Here is a 23,518-nt window from a genome sequence, read left to right as displayed (position 1 = left end):
TAATGGGAAGAAAGGTAAGGTTAAAAAGATGGCTTTGTATTTTGTGGCGATGGTATCTGGATATATGATCCAAAAGGACGTAAAATGTTATATGCTTGTACTTTCAGAAGTACTACAGGGATTGTACCTATCAGGAAAGGTTGTCCCCCCAAAACTTAGTAGACACAATTTGCTTTGAACTGCTGGTAAGGAGACTAGAATTTAAAGTGTTTGAATAAACAGAAAAAGTCTCCATAACAGGTGATATTTACTATTACTTTTACCTATTGGTATGTCCAAGAAAAGGGAGACAATATGAAATCAAAGGAAATCTTAAGACAGAAATTCACTTTTGGAGTTTTAAAAAGCAGTTTTTAGTTGCCACTGAGCTCCTGTGAAATCAGACGTCTGACCCTTAAAGGCTGATGATTTTCCAGCCTGATGTGCATGTTTTTCAGACTCCAAAACTGCTAAGATAAAAAGGGCTTAGAAAAGTCCTGCTAGTCACTTGGAACATGATTGTGTGTCTGTAGCCATGTTGGCTTTGCTGCTGCAGAAAAGTTGCTCTCTTTTTTCAAATCCTGAATTCACAAATCTTAATTGCCTGGATCTGATTCTGAGCTGAAACTTGATACTGTCTGCTACTGGTTGTTTCAAGCTCAACATAAGCTGTGCTGAACTAAAGCAAGCATATGCTCAGTGAACAGGATGCTAACGTGAGGACTGCTGCAGATTTCAGACACCCTTTGCAGAGCCATAAACTGAAGACATCATGGATTCTGGCTACAGGAAAGAGCTATTCTCTGATGGAGACACCTGAAGTCAAGCAGCTGACTGACTCTCTATACCCAATGCAGACACTAACTGCATTCCTAACTCACAGTCACTGCCAAAAGCTGTCAGGGGGAGGACAGGACCCACTCCTCTTGACGTCCTCACAGCAATATCTCACTGTGACTGACTTGTGTTCACTTTTCAACAATGGATTAATAATAACCTGATTCTACTTCTCTCACCCTCACCTCACCCTCCTTGTACATATACCTTAATAGAGCAATTTGGTTGTTAAACACAGCTGCCTCTAAAAATGAGATATTTTCTAGGCTGCTCACTAGATAAATGATCAGGACAAAAGGTGTGGGAGGTGACAGAAACCCCCCTTTAAAAATGTTTGAGGGATCCCTGGGTGGCTCAGTTTAGCGCCTGCCTTTGGCCCAAGGGCCTGATCCTGGAGTCCCAGTATCGAGTCCCATATCAGACTCCCTGCATGGAGCCTGCTTCTCCGTCTGCCCGTGTCTCTGCCTCTCTCTCTCTCTGCTGTGTTTCTCATGAATAAATAAATAAAATCTTAAAAAAAAAACAAAAACACTCTAGTTACTGAGTCTACAATAGCTGCTCAGGTAGTTAACAGATAACATTTGTTGTCAATCCTATTGCAGGAGAAACCGAGGCCTGTATGATTCTACAAGTACTCTGGGAAGCCTGTTTTTCCCCAGACTTTATCTCATGTGGGATTCCTTTTTGCTGATTTTGCTTTGTATCCTTTTGCTGTAATAAACCACAGCTCTGAGTGTGATGGAATCCCTCTAACAAATCACTGAATGTAGAAGAGGCCTTGGACTAGTAATAATTGTAAACAGGTAAACAGTCCAGAGTCAGCATTCCATTTGGATATAGAAATGCACCACCAAAATTTCCTTTATGTTAGCAAAAAAAGAGTTAATGGATTACTTACGAAAACAGATCAAACCACTGCTGTTTTGTAACAGATTCCTGGCGTAAAAGCTTCAAAACAATCGGGCGCATGAAATCCCATTTGTCTTCAAATTGAAGTGAACCTTTATTCTTAAAGAAAAAAAAAAAAAAGATAAGTAGTTTAATTTCAATGCAGTTAAATCAAAAGTGTCCGTTATTTTTATCTTTTAAGAGCTAACTAGAGAAATGCAAGTTTCAAAATTTAAAAGTTTTCTGTAATGAAATCCCTATACACTTAATTTGGTTTCAAGAAATCATAGCAAGACACCATAAAAACAAAAATTAATTGTACAAATGTATAAAGAATTTGGCCTTGCCCAAGGAGAAGGTCTGGTCTTTGCCCTTGACTTCTAGTAGGTAATCTCTGCACTCTCGGAATGTGTGTCTGATAAGAAGTTGTTGTTTGTCTCATAGGTCAAACTGGATAATCTTACAAATGTGATTCAGGAAGGGAACTGGACATACCCATAAAGTCCCTAGGGTTGGAGCTGACCAATCCAGAAACACCACTGTAACTTTGGGAGGTGGTTTTGGGTTAACCAAAATGGAGATTATCCACAAGCAATCCACCAGTCATGCCTACATAATGAAGCCCCAATAAAAACTCTGGACAAGGCCAACTGGCTGGCTTAGTAAGTGAAGCAGATGACTTTGGATCTTGGGGTTGTGAGTTTGACCTCCACCTTGGGTAAACTTCCCTAGCTAGCAATATTCCATACATACTGTCACACATTAAGGCCAAGAGAGAGATGCAATATGACTACAGTGGAGAGGACAACAAAAGCACTGTTTGGAACCGTTCTAGACTCTGCCCTGTATGTCTCTTTCTTTGGCAAATCTTAATCTGTATCCTTTCTCCCTAATAAGTCACAATGATCTATAAGTGTGTAAGATCTAGGAGTCTTTTTAATGGATTACTGAACCTAAGAGTGGTTTTGGGAACCCTCCAAACTTGTAGCTGGTATCAGAAGTGAGGGTGGTCTTTCTTCTGTATGGAGACTGTGCCTTCTAATTTTATAGTTGCCCTAAATTCTCCACAAAAAGTATACTGAGAGTCTATATAAACTCTGAAAACTGAGAAAACCACAAAACCAGAAAAATATCCATCCCCTTTTTTTAATGCTAACAAAAACCCTGACACCAAACTGGTGAGAAGAGCACAAGAAATGGAAACTAGACAAATTCAACAAGGACATAGGTGCCAAAATCCTAAACAAATATTAGCAAGTTAAACAAGTAGTATATCAAAAGAATGATACTTTATAATCACACATGGTTTATCCCATGAATGTGAAGTGGTTGAATATTAAGAAAAAAGTGTCATCAACTCTTCACATTTATAAAAAGAGAAAGACAGTATGTGTTCAGTCATTACTTCTGTGGCCACGTGACTAGCTTTCACCAATAAATTTCCACACAAGTCATTCATTTCCTAACATGTCTCTGAAACATTTCCAAACACACCTATGAAACTCGTTGTTTTTACTATATAACGTTGCTACAGATGCTGGTCACTTGTATCAGTTAAGGTTCTAGACTGACTACATGGACTCTGCCAACTCCCTAAAACTATAACCCAGAAGAGGTCTCTAAACTGTGGTCTAACAAGAAGCTACATCAGTATCACCAACTGTGGAAGTTTCACATATAAGTTTCTAAAACTTAACTGAGACCTATTGGATCAGAATCTCTTGAGTTTACAATCAGTATATTTAGCAAATTCATGATAAAAATATATAAAAATGTTAGAGAGTACATGACCAAAAAACAGGTTAAGAAGCACTAACACTGAATTTTTGTGAAATCAAGTGATACTTCTTACATCCATGGACAGTTTTTTCTTCTTTTAAACTTCTTAAGAAAGGCAATGGTCACATGCAGGGCTGCATTTGAATGTGTCTGAAGTCTTGGAACCTTGACTACCCTATGTTCTCCTACAAATGGACCCTGAGAGCTTGTCTGGAGGTTCTAGCAGGGAAATACAGCTACTTGTATACCCTTGACCAAAGAACGGTCCTCCTCCATTGGGGCAGGTCATCCTCTTCAACCAAGTGTGCAGCTTCAGGAGGCACACATATGGAGTGGTGAGGGAAGGAGGGGACACCTGCCTAGGCAGACAGATCAGCTAAATCAACCCTGCTGATCAATGAGGTGACAGCCATCACAGCCAGATTGCACTCACATCCTATATCCATGAACACTGATGATCCTAAAAGCTACTAGACTGTCTTGCCCCAGGTACCTATTTTAATCACAATATTCTTATAATAAGCACCCACAAGTGATATTAACTCAAAATTTTACACTGGAATTAGCCGTCTTTGTCCCTTAACACCTAGTTTGCTTTTACCTTAAAGACTTCAGTGAATCATGTAAGTAACCTTGCTCTTAAGTGTTGGCTATGGAAAAATTCAGAGTCAGATTTGTAATACTATGGCATAAAATTTGTGTATTAACTTTATGGCTGAATTCACTTTTTCTACTGTTCCCCCTGAGGGAAGAGCATGCAAATATGAAAGACCCATAGAATGTTTTCTTGACTATGACATGGAAAATCATTATATATCCTCTTAATTAGAGGATACTTTATAATGTCAACTAAGTCTATTTCCATTAGCAATTTTGGCAATTCATAAAATTAAACATCGTATAAATCTTGCAATTAAAAATCAAAAAGGCACAGAAGACTGGAGTAAACAGGTGTTTGAGGTAACTTAAATACTGGTTAGACTCTGAAACCTATTAGCGATGGCAAAATAACAGGAAACACATTTTGGTTCTTCTGTTTGATGAAATATACAAGATTAACTTCAGAAACATTTTCCCCTAATACTGAACGGATGAATTTGAAAATTGAATGTTTTCTACTAATCTTTTATAGCCAAAAAAATGATGCTCAAGCAATTCTCTGGCCTACTTTCCGTTAAACATAAGAGCATATCATTAAATCATAATTAAGCAGGACACCAAATCTACTATCTACAGAAGAGTATGCCTTCTCAATAGGTGAAGGGTCTTTCAAATTATGAACTCTGATTTGTGAACACTTCCACTGGCTAACTGAAGCCCTCCTCATCTCTACTAATTTGCTACAAAGTCGCTTCTGCTTTCATTTTTACTCAGAGTAACAATAGGCTGAACTCACCAATTGTTAGTATATCTAAGACTATCTTGACCACTGGCTCTTTTTCACCAAGAGGATTTCAACATCTGCCATATCTCTGCCCCTCTATCCTTTACTCCTTTCAGCCCAACTAATCCCCTCACAGGCTTTCTTCTCAAACATACAACTGGGCTATAAGGAGGCCAGTGGGGAGCTGGCCACGAGGGATACCTGAAGGAGGCGTATTCCAGGCAGAGGAAGCAGTCACCCTAAAGACCCTAAGGGTGAAGCATGCTTGAGGCATTCAAGGTAGAGCAAAGTAAGGATGGACGAGAGAGTAAGCAGATGAAATCAGGGAAGCAAAAGAGGTTTGGATCTTGCAGGGCCTTGAAGGCTATTATAAAGACATTCGCTTCTATTATAAGTGAGATGAGGAACAAAGAAAAGATTCTGAGCAGGCAGGGACATGACTGATTTACATCTAAAAAACTTCCTGACTGCAATGTTAAAAATACATTATGAGGGGCAAAAGCTAAAGCTGAGTGTAAGTTTAGGAGGCAAGGTGAGAGTAACAGTGACTTGGACCAGTATAGCAGCAAAGGCGATAGTGAGTAGTAGTTACATTTTGTTTTAAAAGTGGCACTAAGTAGGATTTCCCAATGCATCTGGGATGAAAAAACAGAGTAAAATATGACTCTAAGGCTTTTGTCTCATCTATCAAGACTCACAAAATGAAGTTCACTTTAGTAGCCCAGCCCATGTCACCAATCTAAACTTAAGTCTACCTGCACTTGTGGGAAAACCTCATTGCCAAGGAAACCTAACATCGGTCACCATCCTCCAACTCTGTTTTAGTTAGCTTATTTTACTCTAGAAGAGGGCCTGCTTGCCTTATATGTTGCCAATGTTCTAATCAATCAGGCCCTGCTTCAGTACTGCCTCTTCTAACATTCTATAAAACTTGCCCTTGCCCCAAATCCTTCAGTTAGAGTGCTCCACAGGTTGTTAGACAGTGTACTCCCTCAACCCATGGATCATCTTCTCTGGAATCAAGGACATCAAACTCATTACTGAATTGTTTCAGTTGTCATCTGACATGTCCAAGAAGCATGGCATTATCATCAACTGGAATGGAAAACACTGCACACAGAATAGACTAAGAAGGAAAGCCTTGGTGTTTGGTTTCAGATGGGTCACATTGGACAGATGTACTAAACAGCCCTTTGAAGATGTCGAATAGGCAGTTTCATAAGTAACTTTACAAAAACTTAAAAAAAAGGCCTAGTCAGGAAATTAAAATATGGAAGTCACTGGAGTACAGATAGGTTTTAAAACTCGTTACTGGACCAAGGCAGTGAACATAAGAGAGAAGATGACCCAGGCCCGAGGCATCCAACATGAAGAACTAGGAAAGGAGACGAAGGAGCAACCGCAGAGGTAGCAAGTAAATCAAGACTCCAGAATTCCAGAAACCAAGGGAATACAGTGTATCAAGAAAGGGGGAGTAATCAAGCTTAGCTCATGCTCCTGAAAGATTATGTAAGAGGACTACTGAAATAGCAATATGGAAGTCAGAGACTTCATATTAATCATATAAAAGCACTTTTCATAGAGCAGTAAGGACAAAAGCCTGACCGGAGTGGAATTAAGAAAAAGAAAGAAAAAACTGGAAGAGTACAGACGACTCTTGGCAGTTTAGGTGTAAAAGAGAGCACAGAAATGGCACGGGAGCTGAGGAGGGGAGAGGAAGTCAAAAAAATTTTTTAAGATGGGATAAAAACAGGTTTTCATACTGATGAGCATATTCCTGGTGATAGTATTGACGATGTGGGAAAACAGGAGGGAAACAGCTAGAGAATTAGAATTTAAATTTAATTTGCCGGGATCCCTCGGTGGCGCAGCGGTTTGGCGCCTGCCTTTGGCCCGGGGCGTGATCCTGGAGACCCAGGATCGAATCCACGTCGGACTCCTGGTGCATGGAGCCAGCTTCTTTCTCCCTCTGCCTATGTCTCTGCCTCTCTCCCTCTCTCCCTCTCTCTCTGTGACTATCATAAATAAATAAATAAATTAAATTAATATAAATTAATTAATTAATTAATTAAATTTAATTTGCCTTGGGTAGGCAAGAGGGAAAGGGGCCTATACTGCACAGGTGGAGGAAATGATCACACACTGAGAGGGGGAGGCAAAGCAGGCATGAGTAGATGTTGGTAGGAGGGGAGATGATAATGATGTAAGTGCCACTCTGCAAAATTCATTTTTGATTGCTTTGATTTCTCAGTGATGTAAAAAAAGAAAGAAAGAAAGAAAGAAGAAAGAAAGAAAGAAAGAAAGAAAGAAAGAAAGAAAGAAAGCAAGCCTTGGAAGACAGGGCGGGAGGTGCCAGAATTCTGAGAAAAAAGATACGAAACAGATATCTAGGGAAGTAGAATAAATGACTATGGACGTGTGTTGGGGCTCACTTATAGACTCTGATCATAGACTTAAAGTGAAAATAGCACCGATGTGTCTTTTTTGCCTCCAACATTCACACAGGTGCTGCCACAGAAAGGTGGAGAGATGATTTTACTAGGGTTATGGTTTTCCCAAATGAAATTAGAGAGGAGCAAGGAAGTCAAAGTGTATTCAAGGGAGTGATTACAATGACTGGACAGAGAGTAAGTGCTGGTAACACTGGGGGAGAGGACACCAGGATGGTAAGCAACAGAGACTCTGACTTCCAACCATAATGGCATAACAACAGCCAGACTTCCCCTCCTTCCTCAACAACTAGAGACCCAAAGGGGAGTACAAGACAGTACTTCCTGAGAAAACCACTGTAGTTGAGCCCTGCAAATGCCCAACATACTACCTAGAGAGTTTCCAAGCCTCAGCACAGGCAAGAGAATCCAAACAGCCTGGAAGTTTCATTCAGGAGCCAGAGTTTGGAGAGGGCAAGGTGACAAAACTTTGTGGTGCAGACAGAAAAAAGAGCTGTACAAGAAAGGGAGTTCAGAAAATATACAGAGAGGTCCCTCTGAGCCCTTGACTGAATTCTGACTTGCACAGGCATATAAGAAAACTCGAGAAAGGTCCATTAGAAAGGAGTAGACAGAACATTCAGCAGGGCTCATAACAGTTTGCATCCCTATAAGCCAGAGTAGAAATGCTCCTTAACGTTAGGGAGAGTCCTCAGAAAGGCACTGCAACTATAATGGAGCCAAAGTACTCCTATGTGAATGTTGTTCCAGACCCACTCTAACAAAACTCAAAAGTAATATGCTTCAAAAAGATCAAGCTGATTCCAAGTAACTTAACTGTGTCAAAGCCAAACCCAGAAATATTTAAAGGATATTTGAAAAAGTCAGGCCCCCAAACATAAAACGCACAATGTCTAACATCTAATCAAAAATTACCAAGCAGGCAAAGAAGGAAAATAGAACCCATCATCAAGAGAAAAACCCATCAACAGAAACTGACCCAGAAATGACATGAATGATAGTTTTAGTAGAGCATAACATTAAACCAGCTACTGTATATTTCACATGTTCAAGAAAATAGAGGAAAGCATGAACATCCTAGAAACAAAAGATTTCTAAAAATGAGTATCAGGGAGCTGTGGAACAACATCAAATGACCTAACTTACAAATAACCAGAGTCTTGGGGGGATGGGGGGGCGAGGGGGAGAGGATATCTGAAGAAATAAAAGCCAAAATGTTTCCTAATTTGATAAAAAACAGAAACTCACAGATCTGGGGCACCTGGGTGGTTGAGCATCTACCTTCCATTCAGGGCGTGATCCCGAGGTCTAGGGATCAAGTCCCACATCAGGCTCCTTACAAGGAGCCTGCTTCTCCCTCTGCCTATGTCTCTGTCTCTCTCATGAATAAACAAATAAAATTTAAAAAAATAAACTCACAGATCTAAAACACTGAACGATAAGGTGGTAGAATCAATGAATCAGAGGCCCTAGTGGAGCTAGATTTCTGGATTAAGAACATTAATGTGAGTCAAAAAGATAGGAAGGGGTAATCAGAGTAGGCTGCCTGACACTGATGTTATAGAAGGGTGAAATTTTTAAAAACTTCTTATTTTTATTGTTTTTGTTTAATCATTCCCTTACAATATTTTGTACTATTTCTTTCATTGCAAATATATGGCATTTAGCTAATCTGGGGTTAGTCAACAAATTTTTTAAATGGTAACTGTGGGGCGCCTGGGTGGCTCAGAGGTTGAATGTCTACCTTCCACTCGGGCTGTGATCCTGGGGTCCCGCGATCAAGTCCACATTGGGCTCCCCACAGGGAGCCTACTTCTCCCTCTGCCTGTGTCTCTGCCTCTCTCTGTCTCTCATGAATAAAATATTTTTTTAAAATGTAATAACTGTAATATAAAAGGATTTCCTTTTGCTTATCTCTAAATAGCTTCCTTTACATTTTGATGAGTAGTTTGAATATCTATTAACTGTAAATAAATTTCAGCTCAGCTATTTATAACTTCTATTATTTAACTTCAGTATAAACTTCAACGTAACTCATTCCATCACTTTGATCATTTTACTTTATAATATCTGACTACTAATTATGTGTCAGGTACTATTTTAAATATTCACAAGTATTAATTCATTTAATCTTTATAACTACCCTTTGTATTTGGTGATTCTATTATTCTCACTTTATAGATTAAAAATTCTGTACACTACACCCTGAGATTAGGTTATAGACATTAAGTGGCAGAGTTGGGGTTCAAATCCAAGCAGTTTAGTTCTTTAGAGCCCCATCTTTTTAAGGTTTTATGATTTTTTTAAAGTAATCTGTACACCCAACATGGGGCTTGAACTCATGACCCAGTGATCAAGAATAGCACGCTCTTCTGCATGAGTCAGCCAGGTGCCCCTGCTAGAGCCTTATTCTTAACTACTCCTTGGATCTTTCCTGAAGAGTAAGAGAAGGCCTTACAACCTATGGGCCAGAATCCAACCGTGGACTTAATTAACAACAACAAAAATTGCAAGGGCACCTGTGGCTCAGTAGTAGAGTAACTGTCTTGGGCTCAGGTGTGATCCCAGGGTCCTGGGATTGAGTCCCACATCAGGCTCCCCCACAGGGACTCTGCTCCTCTGTCTGCCTGTATCTCTGCCTCTCTCTGGTCTCTCTCATGAATAAATAAATACAATCTTAAAAAATAATAAAAAAATAAAAGAAATAAAAGTGCAGGAAAAAATCTATGATTATAAAAAATCAGTGGCAATTATCTAAAAGCCACAAGGCAGTAACACCACTACATAAAAGACATATTTATCTTTAAATATGGTGCAGGAGAGAACACTTCTTCAAAAAAGCTAAATATCTTTTTCCAGGGAAATGAGAAATTTCAAACTACACTTCCCTTTAAAATGTTTAGTTTTTTTATAGAGAAAAGAATTTTTAAACAAATTCTGATAGTGCCCCAATTTTTAGAAACATAAACAACTAATTTTAAGGGGGAAAAAAAGTAACAGTACTGTGAGTCTGAACTTATTTGGGGGGCTTCTTCATCATTCATTTATTCATTCAACAAATATCTTTAGTGCCTCATGTACTTGAAGAATTATGCTAGTCATTGGGATTTTCAAAGGAAGATCTTCAAGGAACTCACATTCTAATATAGTTTTTTCTTAAATGGTGGTTAACAGACTCCTGGAAGGAGGATATATTTTTGAGGCTCAAACCTATAACAATAAATTCTTAATTTTGTTTTCAAAAATTAAATAAGATGCTAATATAAGTAGAGTCTGGATCGTTTGTATGACCTTATAACCAATCACTAACCATAAAGAAAACTTTTGATAAACTGTACAATATTAAAAATAAAAACTTTTGTTCCTGAAAAGATACCATTAAGGAAGTGAAAAAGCTACCCACAGAGAAGAAGTAGTTATTTCTAATACATATATCCAAGAAAGGCTCTTATCCAAAATACGTAAAAATTCCTAAAAATCAGTAAGAAAGGAAAAATAATCCAATCCCGTCCCCTGGCACAACACTAAAACAGACCCTCCACAGAGCCAGTATCTAAATGGCCAATAACTGTATGAAAAAGCACATATCATTAATCATCAGAGAAATACATATTAAAGCCACAATGAACTACCACAACATACCACCAAAAAAGGCTCAAATAGAGAAGAAGGACAATACCAAGTATAAAGAAAATTTAGAGAAATCAGAACTCTCATCCTTTTGCTGAGTGTAAACTAGTACAACTATTTTAGGAAACTATGTAGCAATATCTATAAAAGCTAAACATGTGTAATACGTGACGCACAATTTCACTTCTGGGTATACTTCCAAATGAGCCACATACATATATCTACCAAAGGCCTATACATCATATCTCTATACTCAATAGTAAAAAAATATAAACAACTCAAATGTCCATCAACAACAGGATGGATAAAATGTGAAATATTCATAATAGAGGCATACTACACAGCAACAAAAATTTAACATGTAGTAATATAGAGGAATCTCACACACATAATGGTGAGCAAAAAAGTCACAAGAGTGCACACTAATTCATATACAAAGCACATCTACAGTTACTTAGAAGTCAGCAAAGTGATTACCTTGGGGAGGGGGTTGCAATTTAGAGATTAGGACAAGGCAAGAGAGAGGGGCCCTTCAAGGGTACTGTTAACATTCTATTTCTAGATATGAGTGCTGACTATACAGAAATTTTGCTTTATAAAAAAATGTATCCAGCTATACATTTACGATTTATAGGCATTTCTATATATATAGGCCATATTTCAATAAATCCTGCTTTAAAAATTGTCAACCTAAAAAAAAATTGTCAACCTAGTGTTGCTCATTTAAACATTACTGAGTTTTTAAGTGTTGTATTTAATTAGTAACTATATTTTAATTGTCAAAGAATTCCGAGTTCAAGGAATTTATAGCTAGTTTTACATCTATACATATTAAAAATGTTATAATAGCTTCCTCTCTTCTTTCCTTCCTTCCTGAATAATTCAGGAAGGATGAATCTCATAGTGATGAGATTTCTCATTGTCAGAGAAGGAAGTTACTTATATGGAAAAAGAAAAGGATAGAAATGAGTTTACTGGAATTGGAAGGACTGGGGTGAACTCACTGATTTTGATAATATATAGAAATTAGCTCCAGGGGGATCCCCGGGTGGCTCAGCGGTTTAGCACCGCTTTCAGCCCAGGGCATGATCCTGGAGTCCCGGGATCAAGTCCCACATCAGGCTCCCTGCATGAAGCCTGCTTCTCCCTCTGCCTGGGTCTCTGCCTCTCTCTCTCAATCTCTGTTGTGTCTCTCATGAATAAATAAATAAAATCTTGAAAGAAAGAAAAGAAAAGAAAAGAAAAGAAAGAAAAGAAAAGAAAGAAAAGAAAAGAAAGAAAAGAAAAGAAAAGAAAAGAAAAGAAAAGAAAAGAAAAGAAAAAAGAAAGAAATTAGCTCTGAGTGTGTATGTGCGCATACATATGTGTACATGTGTGTCCTAGCTCAGCCCAATGGGAGGGCCTTGGAGAAGCAACACCCCAATAGCAATTAGCATACCTAGCATCCAGATCTTGATTTCTCAATACCATATTCCATGAAAAGGTTCCTTAGAGAAAATGTTAATTCCAAGGTTGGGGCAGAGATGATCCTGGAACACCTTTTTGTGTCAGAAAGTAAAAAAGTATTTAATCTAAGCAAAATAAATGACAGTAACAGATTATAACACATAAAATAAAACTCTTTGGATGGGGGGAAAATGTAGCCATTGGCTATTGGCATAATTACACTTAATCCTAAATGATCAGCTATAAAATCATTGAGGAAAAACTGAAACGGAGTCTAGCAAAAAGCCTCCACAACAGTCGATACAAGCAATTACACGATGAAGCCCTACATGGAAGCAAGGTGCTATTGGTGAGATGTTCATGAAGCAATTTTGAAAGAAAAGAATTATGACTTCGCCATTTACCAACTGTGTGACCTTGAGTAAGTTACTTATACCCTCTGTGCTTCAATGGATTTAAAAAAGCTATCTATGTGCAAGGGTTGTCACAGAATTTAGTAATACATATAAAATGTTGAGAAATGTGGATGAAATAATTAAATGTGATATTAAGCGCTGGCTATCATTACTACATTAGGACTCTTACCCTAACTACTTTGCTTCTAATTCTCCTACAGTATCAGGATTTGGTGGTAGTTAGATGTAGGAATGAGAGAAAAAGTTGAAAATGACTCAACAAGAGCAGTATTAAGGCACTAGGCTCTCAAATTACTTATCAGTAGAGCTCCCTTACTGGTACTCCCCAATGTAATTCAAAATACAAAGGATACTAAATTCTACAATATAGATTAGAGGGCAGCCTGGGTGGCTCAGCGGTTTAGTGCCCCCTTTGGCCCAGGGCATGATCCTTGAGACCTGGGATGGAGTCTGTCAGGCTCCCTGCACGGAGCCTGCTTCTCCCTCTGCCCGTGTCTCTGCCTCTCTCTCTCTCTCTCATGGGTAAATAAAATCTTTAAAAAATAATAAAAAATTTAAAAATCATAAAGATTTTTAAAATAAAAATTTTAAAATTTTAAAGATTTTAAAAATAATAATAATAAAAATTTTAAAAATCACATATAACCACACACAGGTTGTCTTTTTTTCTCATTTTTTTTTTTTAAGGGGAGTAGGGTACCGTAAACATGTGGGTTTTTTTCTGCCTATTGGGTAATGCAACACAGCTCTCAGTTTTCTTACTTGACTGAGTAGCTGATAGGGCACTGACCATAGAAGAAATGCCAGGAGAGGAATGCATTTGAGTTGAACGGTTTGGAAGTAGTACCTAAGTTCAATTTGGGATATACTGTCCAATAAAAGCAAATGCTGAAGTTCCAACTCCTGGTCTGCATTTCTTTTTCCCTTTGTTCCCTGTTCCTCTTTATTTTAAATAATAAAAATATACTTACTACTAAATTGCTCTTTACTTAATGTCTCCCCCCAAAGCTGAAGGGAAAAAAAAAAAAATCACTGTCAAGTTTCTCAGAAATTAGAGGAGAGATAGGATAAAAACAGTAAGGGAAAAAAAAAGGAAAGAAAGAAAAATAGGTGAAAAAAAGGCTTAGCTCCCTTTCATACTCTAATCAATACAAAGAAATCAAGATCTCTTCATATTACATGTTGGTTACCGAGAACCAGGTAAAATACATTCAGCTATATCTAAAAAGTATTCCCTAATGGAATAATCAGTTCTAAAGCAAATTGGTGGTCAAATCCTACAATCTTTCCTACAGCCACAGTGATCGTTTCAAAGAAAAACAAGCATGTTTTAGGAAAAAAGCAAATTACAGATGAAAAGTTTAATTTTGGGGGGGTGCCTCAGTGGCTCAGTCAGTTAAGCATCTGCCTTCGACTCAGGTCATGATCTCAGGGTTCTGGGATGGAGCCCCACACTGGGAGTCTGCTTCTCCCTCCCCCGACAACACCCATGTGTGTGCACTCTCTCTGTCAAATAAATAAAATCTTAAAAAAAAAAAAAGTTTAATTTTCTGTAATGTGTTCAGGGTTGGGGAGATATTATAGGGCAGTAAGGAGAAATGCTATATAGATCTTTCTAGAATATGTTATTTTATCTTTTTTTAATTATTTATTTATTCATAGAGACACAGAGAGAGAGAGAGAGAGAGAGAGAGGGGGGCAGAGGAACAGGAAGAGGGAGAAGCAGGCCCCATGCAGGGAGCCCGATGTGGGACTCGATCCAGGGTCCCCAGGATCACACCCCAGGCTGCAAGCGGCGCTAAACCGCTGCGCCACCAGGGCTGCCCGAATATGTTATTTTAAAAGTTCTGTGCATTTCCTATTGAAATTCAAGAGTGGTTTTTCTTTTCTTTTTTTTTTTAAAGATTTTATTTATTTATTCATAGAGACAGAGAGAGAGAGGCAGAGACACAGGCAGAGGGAGAAGCAGGCATCATACAGAGAGCCTGACATGGGACTCGATCCAGGGTTTCCAGGATCAGGCCCTGGGCTGCAGGCAGCGCTAAACCGCTGCGCCACTGGGGCTGCCCCAAGAGTGGTTTTTCAAACAATGAGTTCATCTGCAATAATTCCATTTTATTTAATCCCAAGAAAAAGGCAGGTACATAATTGTGTGCACATATAAAATCTGGTACCATGCTAACAGTAATGCTTGAACACACAGAAGTCAACAAAAACAGAAAAGTCTACTAGCTTGTGAAATGTACTAAAATAGATTTTTAAATTACTTACTTTACAACAAAATAACACAAACAATGACCTATTGATTTGCCCTGAAATGTTCAGAAATCCCTATATAACATATAGGACAAAACATACCACAAACTATAGAAGCAATCACATAACAACAACTTATAACGATGTCAAATGTTGCATTTGGAGGTGCCTGGCTGGCTCAGTCAGTGGTACATGCGACTTTTGATCTCAGGCTTTGAGTTTGACCCCCACACTGGGTGTATAGATTACAAAAAAAAAAAAAAAAAAAAACTAAAAAAAAAGTTGCATTTGGAAGAAAACAAAGAATTGCTATATTACTGTACATGTTCTTGTAACATCTTCATGATGACAAATGTACAAAAAAAGTTAAAGGACAAGCTGAGGAAAGACAAGAAATAATGACACGGACACAATAAGTAGCAATTATTTTTATCACTTGCATGTTTTCATGCCCAAATATTCTGTGACACAGGGAGGTTATTTAAGATTTGTATTTGTTCCCTCTGTGAAGTTTCTAACCTATTATGAATTATATCCAATGATTGCATTCTAATTACTTTACAAAAGGAATTCAGTTTGTGTATTTTAGGTCTTCCATGTAAATCAAGAGGCTATTTGAATGTGTGGGTTCCTATATGGTCTATGAGCCACTAATGCTCCCACTTACGTGATTTTAAAACCACCTGTGAAATCCCCATTAATCAAGAGAACCACAAAACTCAAACATCTATTTGAATCCTTGCAATTCTTGCTATGTTCCAGCCATACTACCCTTTTAAACGTGTTCCTCAAATAAGCCAAGCTCACCACAGCACCTCAAGACCTTTGCCTAGAAGAGAATGCAGATCATTCCGGTCTAGTGTCAATGTCACCTCACTAAAGCCCTCCTCAACCAAACTAAGAAAACTGTCTTTCCCCCATTCCTCTCTGCAGATCTGCAGCCAAGGGCTTAAGCATATAGATTTAATTTGACTTTGAGATTGAAAATTTTAATTTAGACTTACAGAACTTTTTTAAAAGACCAGAAAATTAGAGATGGAGTTGAAATGCAATCAAGTGGCAGGGAAGAAAATTCAAAAGAACATAGCTGAAAGCAATATTTAGGGGAAAAAATCATTTCATTGTAAGTAAAACAGTGCCCCCATCTTCTGAACACTCTTGATTATACTGTTTCCATCATAGCTTGTTTCTACAAAACCTGCCCAAATGTGTCAATATTTACACATTTGAATATAAGCTCCAACGATTAGGGACCTTGTCTGTCATATTCACTACTGTATCACATTTAGAATAGTATCCAGCACAGAATAAATGTCTACGCATTTGTGGAATGAACTCCATTAACAAAGATCATGTATCCCTGATATTATCTGGAAATACTACAGGTATTGTGACCAATGTTTTTAACCTGAGCTGTCACTTGTTCACAGAGCCTATCAGGCACCAAGTTTTACTCTATCTACTACTATATGCCAAAGCACAAGTCAGATGGCTTCCTGTCACAACTGGGTTCACCAGGACACGTAGCAAAATATCTAGCAAGAAACCCCTGCCTTTGTCTGTATGTCTTCTCCACCCTTCTCTGCCCACCAGATGGAGGTCTAGTGTCCTCTTGAGACCACCTGCGGTATAAAATTTCCCTTTTCTAATCCACTGATAAATGGCTGATCTCTCAAAGTTTCTTCTAAACTGTCACGTTCTGGGCAGCCCAGGTGGCTCAGCAGTTTAGTGCCGCCTTCAGCCCAGGGTGTGATCCTGGAGACCTGGGATCGAGTACCCCGTCGGGCTCTCTGCATGGAGCCTCCTTCTCCCTCTGCCTGTGTCTCTGCCCCTGTGTGTGTGTGTGTGTGTGTGTGTGTGTGTGTGTGTCATGAATAAATAAATAAAATCTTTATTAAATAAATAAATAAATAAATAAATAAAATTAACTGTCAGGTTCTGTCTATAGCAGTAATATACATCACCTCCAGATTATGGCATTGTTCACTTATTTTCACAGAACATGAACAATGCTCACGTTTACATTTATCACAGATTTATAATAACTAATTTAGTTCACCAACACCCATAAGCTTGGATTCCTTGTCTCCCTAGGCCATGTCAAATGTAACCATGTCTCAAGGACAGAACAGGAATGAGGGCAGGTGGCCTGAGGGACCATGTGCCTCTTACATGCCCATTCAGAAGGGCAATTTCCCTGAACTCAATGAAAACTGACAAGTTAGGTTCTAAATCTCACTTATGTTCGAAAAGAAATGAAAAAGAATCATGCAGTTGTGTATCTTAACCCTTCACTGACAACATTTACCTCTCAGTAATCACATCCATATAGTTCCTTGCCAAGCATGTTCCAGACTCAGTGCCTTTACACTGGCGGTTCCTGTTTCCTCCACCTGCAGATCTTCTCCTAAATATGTTCATGGTTTGTGCCCTTGCTTCATTCACGTCTCAAGTCCAAGGTCATCTCCTCAGAGGCCTTCCCTGATTAGCCCATCAAAAATAACACCCATCTCTCTCTACCCTGACTCCAACAGTTTTTCTTTATAGCATATATGACCTATTTATTTGCTTATATGTTTTTTGTCTCTCTCTCCAACAAAAATATAAGCTACATAAGGCAAGAATTTGTCTAAATCACCAGCTGGAATTAGAAAATGCTAAATACTTACTGAATGAATTTATTTGCCAGAGATTTACTGATTCCCATTAAGGTTTCAATGAATATGGGGTCTTTGGCACAAATGCCCCTCATTCATGACCACCTCACAAGTCAGATTTTGAATACACATAAAAGTAATGCTGAGAAAAAAAAAAGTAATGCTGAGTAACAGGTTTTATGTATAGAGTCGAGAATAAATTGAGGGCTTGACAGTATCTCTGCTCACATATTTTTCAAATATTCCTCACCATCTACAGAACTTTATTTCAAACTTCTTTGCCTGGTATTGAAGACCTTTCACAGCCCATGACTTTTCCTTGTACTCTTGTCTCCTAGTGTTTCCCATATTCTGGGTCACTGTACTCCGACAACTTCAAGAAACACCGTTCACAAGAAGCAGGCAGTCCTGCTTCCAGCACAGCCAAACTAATCTCTCTATTCCCACTGAAATCTACCCTAATGACCACCTACAAGTCTACCCAGTCTTCAAAATCAAGCTCCAGTGCTTGATCATTCCACCAGAAATGATTTCCTCAGTCTGTGAGGGACCACATAGCATTTGCTAAAACTCCTTAAGTTCTTGCCTTAGAGAAAATCATTAGCACCTTTTAATCTCCTTTAGTATATGGTGAATTCCCAAAGACAACAGAGGTTTTACACATCCTTGTACTGTTCATCGTGAATAATAAGGATGTATCTAATGAAATCATTTTAATAATGAATTCTAGAGAGACTGTGAATCTCTCCTTTATTATTTCCATTTTCTTCCCTCTCAAAAAATAAAGTTTCCACTGAGAACAGACAGCAGCATGCTTCCTATTTCAGTTTCAAGTTGGGATTCTCTAATGGACTGGTTTTTATACTTCTATCCTCTTTTCTCTCCCTCTCTCTAGATCTAATTACAAGGGAACAGAACCAGAAATTCCTCCTTTTAACCAATTAACACCAGGTAGTAAGCATCTACAGTGCACAGAAACGACACTAGACTTCTCTCTCTCTTTTTTTTTTTTAAGATTTATTTATTTATGATAGACATAGAGAGAGAGACAGGCAGAGACACAGGAGGAGGGAGAAGCAGGCTCCATACCGGGAGCCCGACGTGGGACTCGATCCTGGGGCTCCAGGATCGCGCCCTGGGCCAAAGGCAGGTGCCAAACCGCTGAGCCACCCAGGGATCCCCTAGACTTCTCTTTTTAAGCAATTGTCACTCACTTATGAAGCACCTACCATGAGTGATCACCACAACTAATGGTTAAGGCATCAAAAGATTAATAAAATAAAGTCCCTGCAATAATGGGGCAATTGACCCTGAAGGGGAGTTAGATATGTAAATAGACTATGCAACTAAGGGTCCCTGGGTGGCGCAGCGGTTTAGCGCCTGCCTTTGGCCTAGGGTGCGATCCTGGAGACCCGGGATTGAATCCCACATCGGGCTCCGGGTGCATGGAGCCTGCTTCTCCCTCTGCCTGTGTCTCTGCCTCTCTCTCTCTCACTGTATGAATATCATAAATAAATAAAAATTAAAAAAAAAAGACTATGCAACTAATATGTAAGGCATAAAGCAAAAGAAAGAGATGCAGTGCTATGCCTGTGCAGAGTAGGCAACAATTTCAAACGAGAGAACTAAGAAGGGAGGAATTTGGGCTAATGGTCTTAATGATGAAATGGATTTTAACAGACCAATACTGAGATGGTGGTATACTAGTGAACCAACAAGGACCCAGTCAGGTAGAGGCAGGTGTGTGTGAGAGGCGGACAGAGGGGGAAGAAGAAAGGAGGGGGTTGGGGAGACAGATGGAGAGATATTAGGGAGAAGACCCAACTGGAAGGATATCAAAGAATTTGAACTATCAAAGGTATCCGAGTAGGAAAGTGATATGGTCAGAACTATGTTTTGGTCCAGAGCTCAGATTAGAGTTAAGAGATAAAAATAGTGAAATCATGGGAGTTCGGACTGCCCCAGAAACAGAAGTACAAAGATAGAATAGGGCTGAAGATTAACTCCTGAGAAACAATCACACTGGGGAAGAGAGGAGGGAGGTCAGTGAAAACACCAGTGATCTGAGAGATAGGACATGACGGAGAGAATCTCATAAAAAATCAAAAGGGAGGTGGAGATGGTCATCATGGTATGGGAGAAAAATCTCATTTGGCAATCAGGAAGTTGCCACTGCTCTGGAGATTGGCAGCCTGCTTCACCACGAGCATCTGGGGGTACGGGGAGGGTAGAGACACAGTAAATTGGGGCAGAAGGTGAAGAACTCCACAGGCAGCAGTGGGGGCTGCCTTCCAGACAACCAGGGGAACCGAGGGCAAGAGGAAACAAGGCCACACAGGTCAGGTTTCTATGAGGAGATGTGTGAACTTTCTGACCTCTCAGGAGTGAGAAGAAGGAGACTGAAACAGAAGAACAGAGATGTTGCTGCCAGGTTCTGGGGAGAGTAGAGACTGAAGAGCACTGGAGGAAGAACACAGCAAGCACCTGGAGACTGAAGGGAACCAGAAGAATCTGTAGCACTGACCACAGAGTGAAGAAGGGCACTCAATCCACAGAACTGCGCACAGCAACAAGCTAAGAAGTAAATGGGGGTTGAAATCTAGCAAAACAAGATTTAAACGACTGGTATTTGGAATAGGATACTCAGCTAGAAATGAAGAGCACATAGGCCTAGATACTGTAAAACAAAGGACACAGAATTACATGTTAAAAACAAACTTAAAGGAGTCATATTGAAAAATTTAGGAGATATAAACCCCCTCAATAATCAAGCAACTGGTCATTATTTACAACAAAATATACAACACAAATCTTTATATAATCAAAAGATTTCCAGAATCCAGCCATAATCTACCTGGTTTATATAGACAATACAATCATTATTATATCAAATTCCAATATTTAAAAAGTGGTTTTTATTGCTTTGCTCTCTGACTTGTAAGTTTCCTATCAAAGTTCTGAATCTTGTTATCTTTCATAACATATTAGCTATCCTTCCAAACTGTCATCCACAAACTCAATACACTTAACTCCACCCAAGTTACTGGCAAGTAGGAAGAAAACTTATTTTTTTTCAGCAGGACACTAAAGGCCTCCCTTCGGGGTTGATGGTTTATCACTTTTTCTTCAGGTACAGCTGTTCATGATAATTAATCCAGTTCTAACTATATTCTCATCTAGCCCACGTTCCTCTATTTCGACCACAAGACATGATAATTCTGTCAAATATACTCTTGTGAAACCTAACTGCATAATGTCTAAGGCATTTCTCATACAAACCAGTCTGAGTCCTATCAAAAAAAAAAAGCAAATGAGGCTAATTTGGCCGCATCCCTGTCAGCTCTATCTTTATTCAAGGTATCCCCAGACTTGAATTTAAGTGATTCTATGAGTTATGTTATGGGTCTGTCCTGGTAGGGTCTCATTGCATTTCTCCAAGACAAACTTTCCACTTTTTAATTAGCTACTTCTTTAAGTATGAATGAGACAACCCCCTCCCTATTCCCAATATTGAAAGAAAAAAGAAAAAAAGTTTTACTGGCCGTCTTCAACATGTAAGCTTTTGATGGTATTGATAGAAAAATCAAACGTCTTTTGATTAATGTCCATTATAGGATGTTACTTACACGTATTTAAAATCACATACTACGTAAAGTAAGATTCAGAAATTCTTTCTCTCCCTTTTCAACACCTCATAAAACAATTCCACTGAAAATTTTCCAGTGTATCTATGGCATCTGTCTTCATGCTCACTAGAGTGAATGAGTCATTTACCGGTTTTTTTCAAAGCATTATCACCTTCCTTTAATTCATAAAATTTGTCTGAGTTACAGAACCTTTTGAATCCTTGTGAACTTTTTCTTTTTTTTTTTCCCCTTGTGAACTTTTTAACCTAAGTCCTAAGTGCTCATTTTCTATACATTTGAGTGGTTTCTTTCATTCTATAGATGAGTGTTGGCTATGTATATTCATAATCTCCACGAGGTAAGCACTCACTAGTGTTTACCCAAGCAGCTTCAGATGTGCACCTTCTCCAAACAATCCTTTGTAAGGCTTCCTATGGAGTACAATACAGTGACTTGCTCCTTCCTGAGACAGAATTTTTGAGGGAAAAAGATCTTGCTTTACATCCAAGTATTCAAGTCAAAGAAAGAAAAAAAAAAATATCACAAAGAATCAGGAACCCAATTACTTTTCAGACGCTTCACTGAATAACGTTAGCTACTGCTTATGTAAACATCTGAGAAGCTCTAACAGGAGTCTTTAGAAAGTAAACAAGTTTTCTTTCTGAATCTATTAGAACTTTGCTATCCTGTTCTAAATTCGTTTTCTCAGAGCAGCAGCCGCGGTAGTAATTCTGGTTATTTACCGGTACTGTGTACTAATTCAGTGCCAGTCACTGTTTTAAGCATTTTGCATACATTAACATCGATCTTAACAATGCTCGTGAAATAGGTGCTATTGATGGTGCCATTTTACTGCTAAGGAAACCTAGGCACAGAGAAGTCAAGAACCTTGCCCAAAGTCACACAGCTTCTAAGCGGCAGACAGAGTTTCGTTCTAAGCCCCTCCTCCTTTTGAAAGAAGACAGACTGCCTCTTAAGTCAGTAAGATTCGGTCTACTTTTCATAGAACAGTCCCATCAGTTAGGCAATTATCGGCGGTGGAAAGGAGTCCTACGTGGGGTTCCAGCCTACTTCTCTGTATTTTCCATTCTTTCTGTTGTCCTTGTGCCCTGCGTTCCTACGCCCCTCCCGGCTTTCTGAGGGTCGGGAGTCTGCCCCCCTGGGCCTCCATCTCCGGGGCCACCCCACTGACACAAAACTAACTTTAACCCTGGTCTTTGATCCGGTAACGGTGCGGAGCTCCGAAAGGCTGGGAGCGCCTCCCCCGCGGTCACCGGACGGGGTGCTGCCCTCGGGCTGCGTGCGGGGTCGTCTCCCAAGGAAAAACAGAAGAAATAGGAACTCAGGCCCGGGAGCCACGAGGGAAGCACAGCGAGCACAGCGGGAGGGCGCGCGCGCGCGCGCGGGGGAAGGCACCGCGAGCTGCGCGCCCCGGGATTCCGTGCGCCCTGGACGAGGCCCACAGGCACTGGGAAGGCGGGAGCCAGTCGAGGCCGAGACCCCCTGGGCAGCACCTTCTCGGGTTTCCGGTTCGCTCGCCTGGGACTCTCGCCGCAAGAAGAAGCGGAGCCCGCGGAGAGCTGCGGCCCAGCGGGTGAGCGCCCAGCATCTACTCGCGTCGGGGCCACAGAGGCTCCCGGGCCTCTGCCCACCCTGCACCGGGGCCACAGCGGCTCCCAGGCCCGGGCTCGGGCTCGGGCCCGGGCCCCGGCCCCAGCCCCGGCCCCGGCCCTGGCCCCTGCCCTCCCTGCGCCGGGGCCCCTGCCCTCCGCCGGGCTCCTGCCCTCCCGGCTCCGGGGCCCCGGCCCCTGCCCCTGCCCGCCCCGCCCCTGCCCTCCGCGCGCCGGCCCCCGGCCCCTGCCCTCCCCGCCCCGGCCCCCGCCCGCCCTCCCCGGCCCCCGGCCCCCGGCCCCCCGCCGCCCTGCCCTCCCCGCGCCGGCCGGCGGGACGGACCGTCCGAGCCTCCCGGCCCCAAGGCCACAGACCCGCGTTCTGGCCGCCGGCGGCCACTTCCCCGACCTCCCCCGCGGCGGACAACCCCCGAGCCCTCCCACCCTTGGCCGCCGAACCCGAACCGAGCCTCCGCCGGAGAGCCAACGCCGGCGGCCGCGGAGTCCGACCCGGGCTGGCCGGAGGGTCTTACCTTTAACAGATTCGACGTCGCCATGTT

General features: G+C 40.5%; 1 protein-coding gene across 1 annotated transcript in view; it reads right to left on the bottom strand.

The window, feature by feature from the left end:
* CUL5 (cullin 5) overlaps nt 1-23,518 on the bottom strand; it is a 93,819-nt gene that overhangs the window by 67,985 nt on the left and 2,316 nt on the right. The window contains 2 exon segments of the mRNA XM_055305756.1: nt 1,715-1,824; nt 23,492-23,518. Of these exon segments, the coding sequence (XP_055161731.1) occupies nt 1,715-1,824; nt 23,492-23,518 (137 nt within the window).

The sequence above is a fragment of the Nyctereutes procyonoides genome, unplaced genomic scaffold (genome assembly GCF_905146905.1).
Source record: "Nyctereutes procyonoides isolate TBG_1078 unplaced genomic scaffold, NYPRO_anot_genome, whole genome shotgun sequence".
Lineage (NCBI taxonomy): Eukaryota > Metazoa > Chordata > Mammalia > Carnivora > Canidae > Nyctereutes > Nyctereutes procyonoides.
The sequence above is the reverse complement of the archived record's forward strand: the minus strand, read 5'-3'. Positions and strand labels throughout refer to the sequence as shown.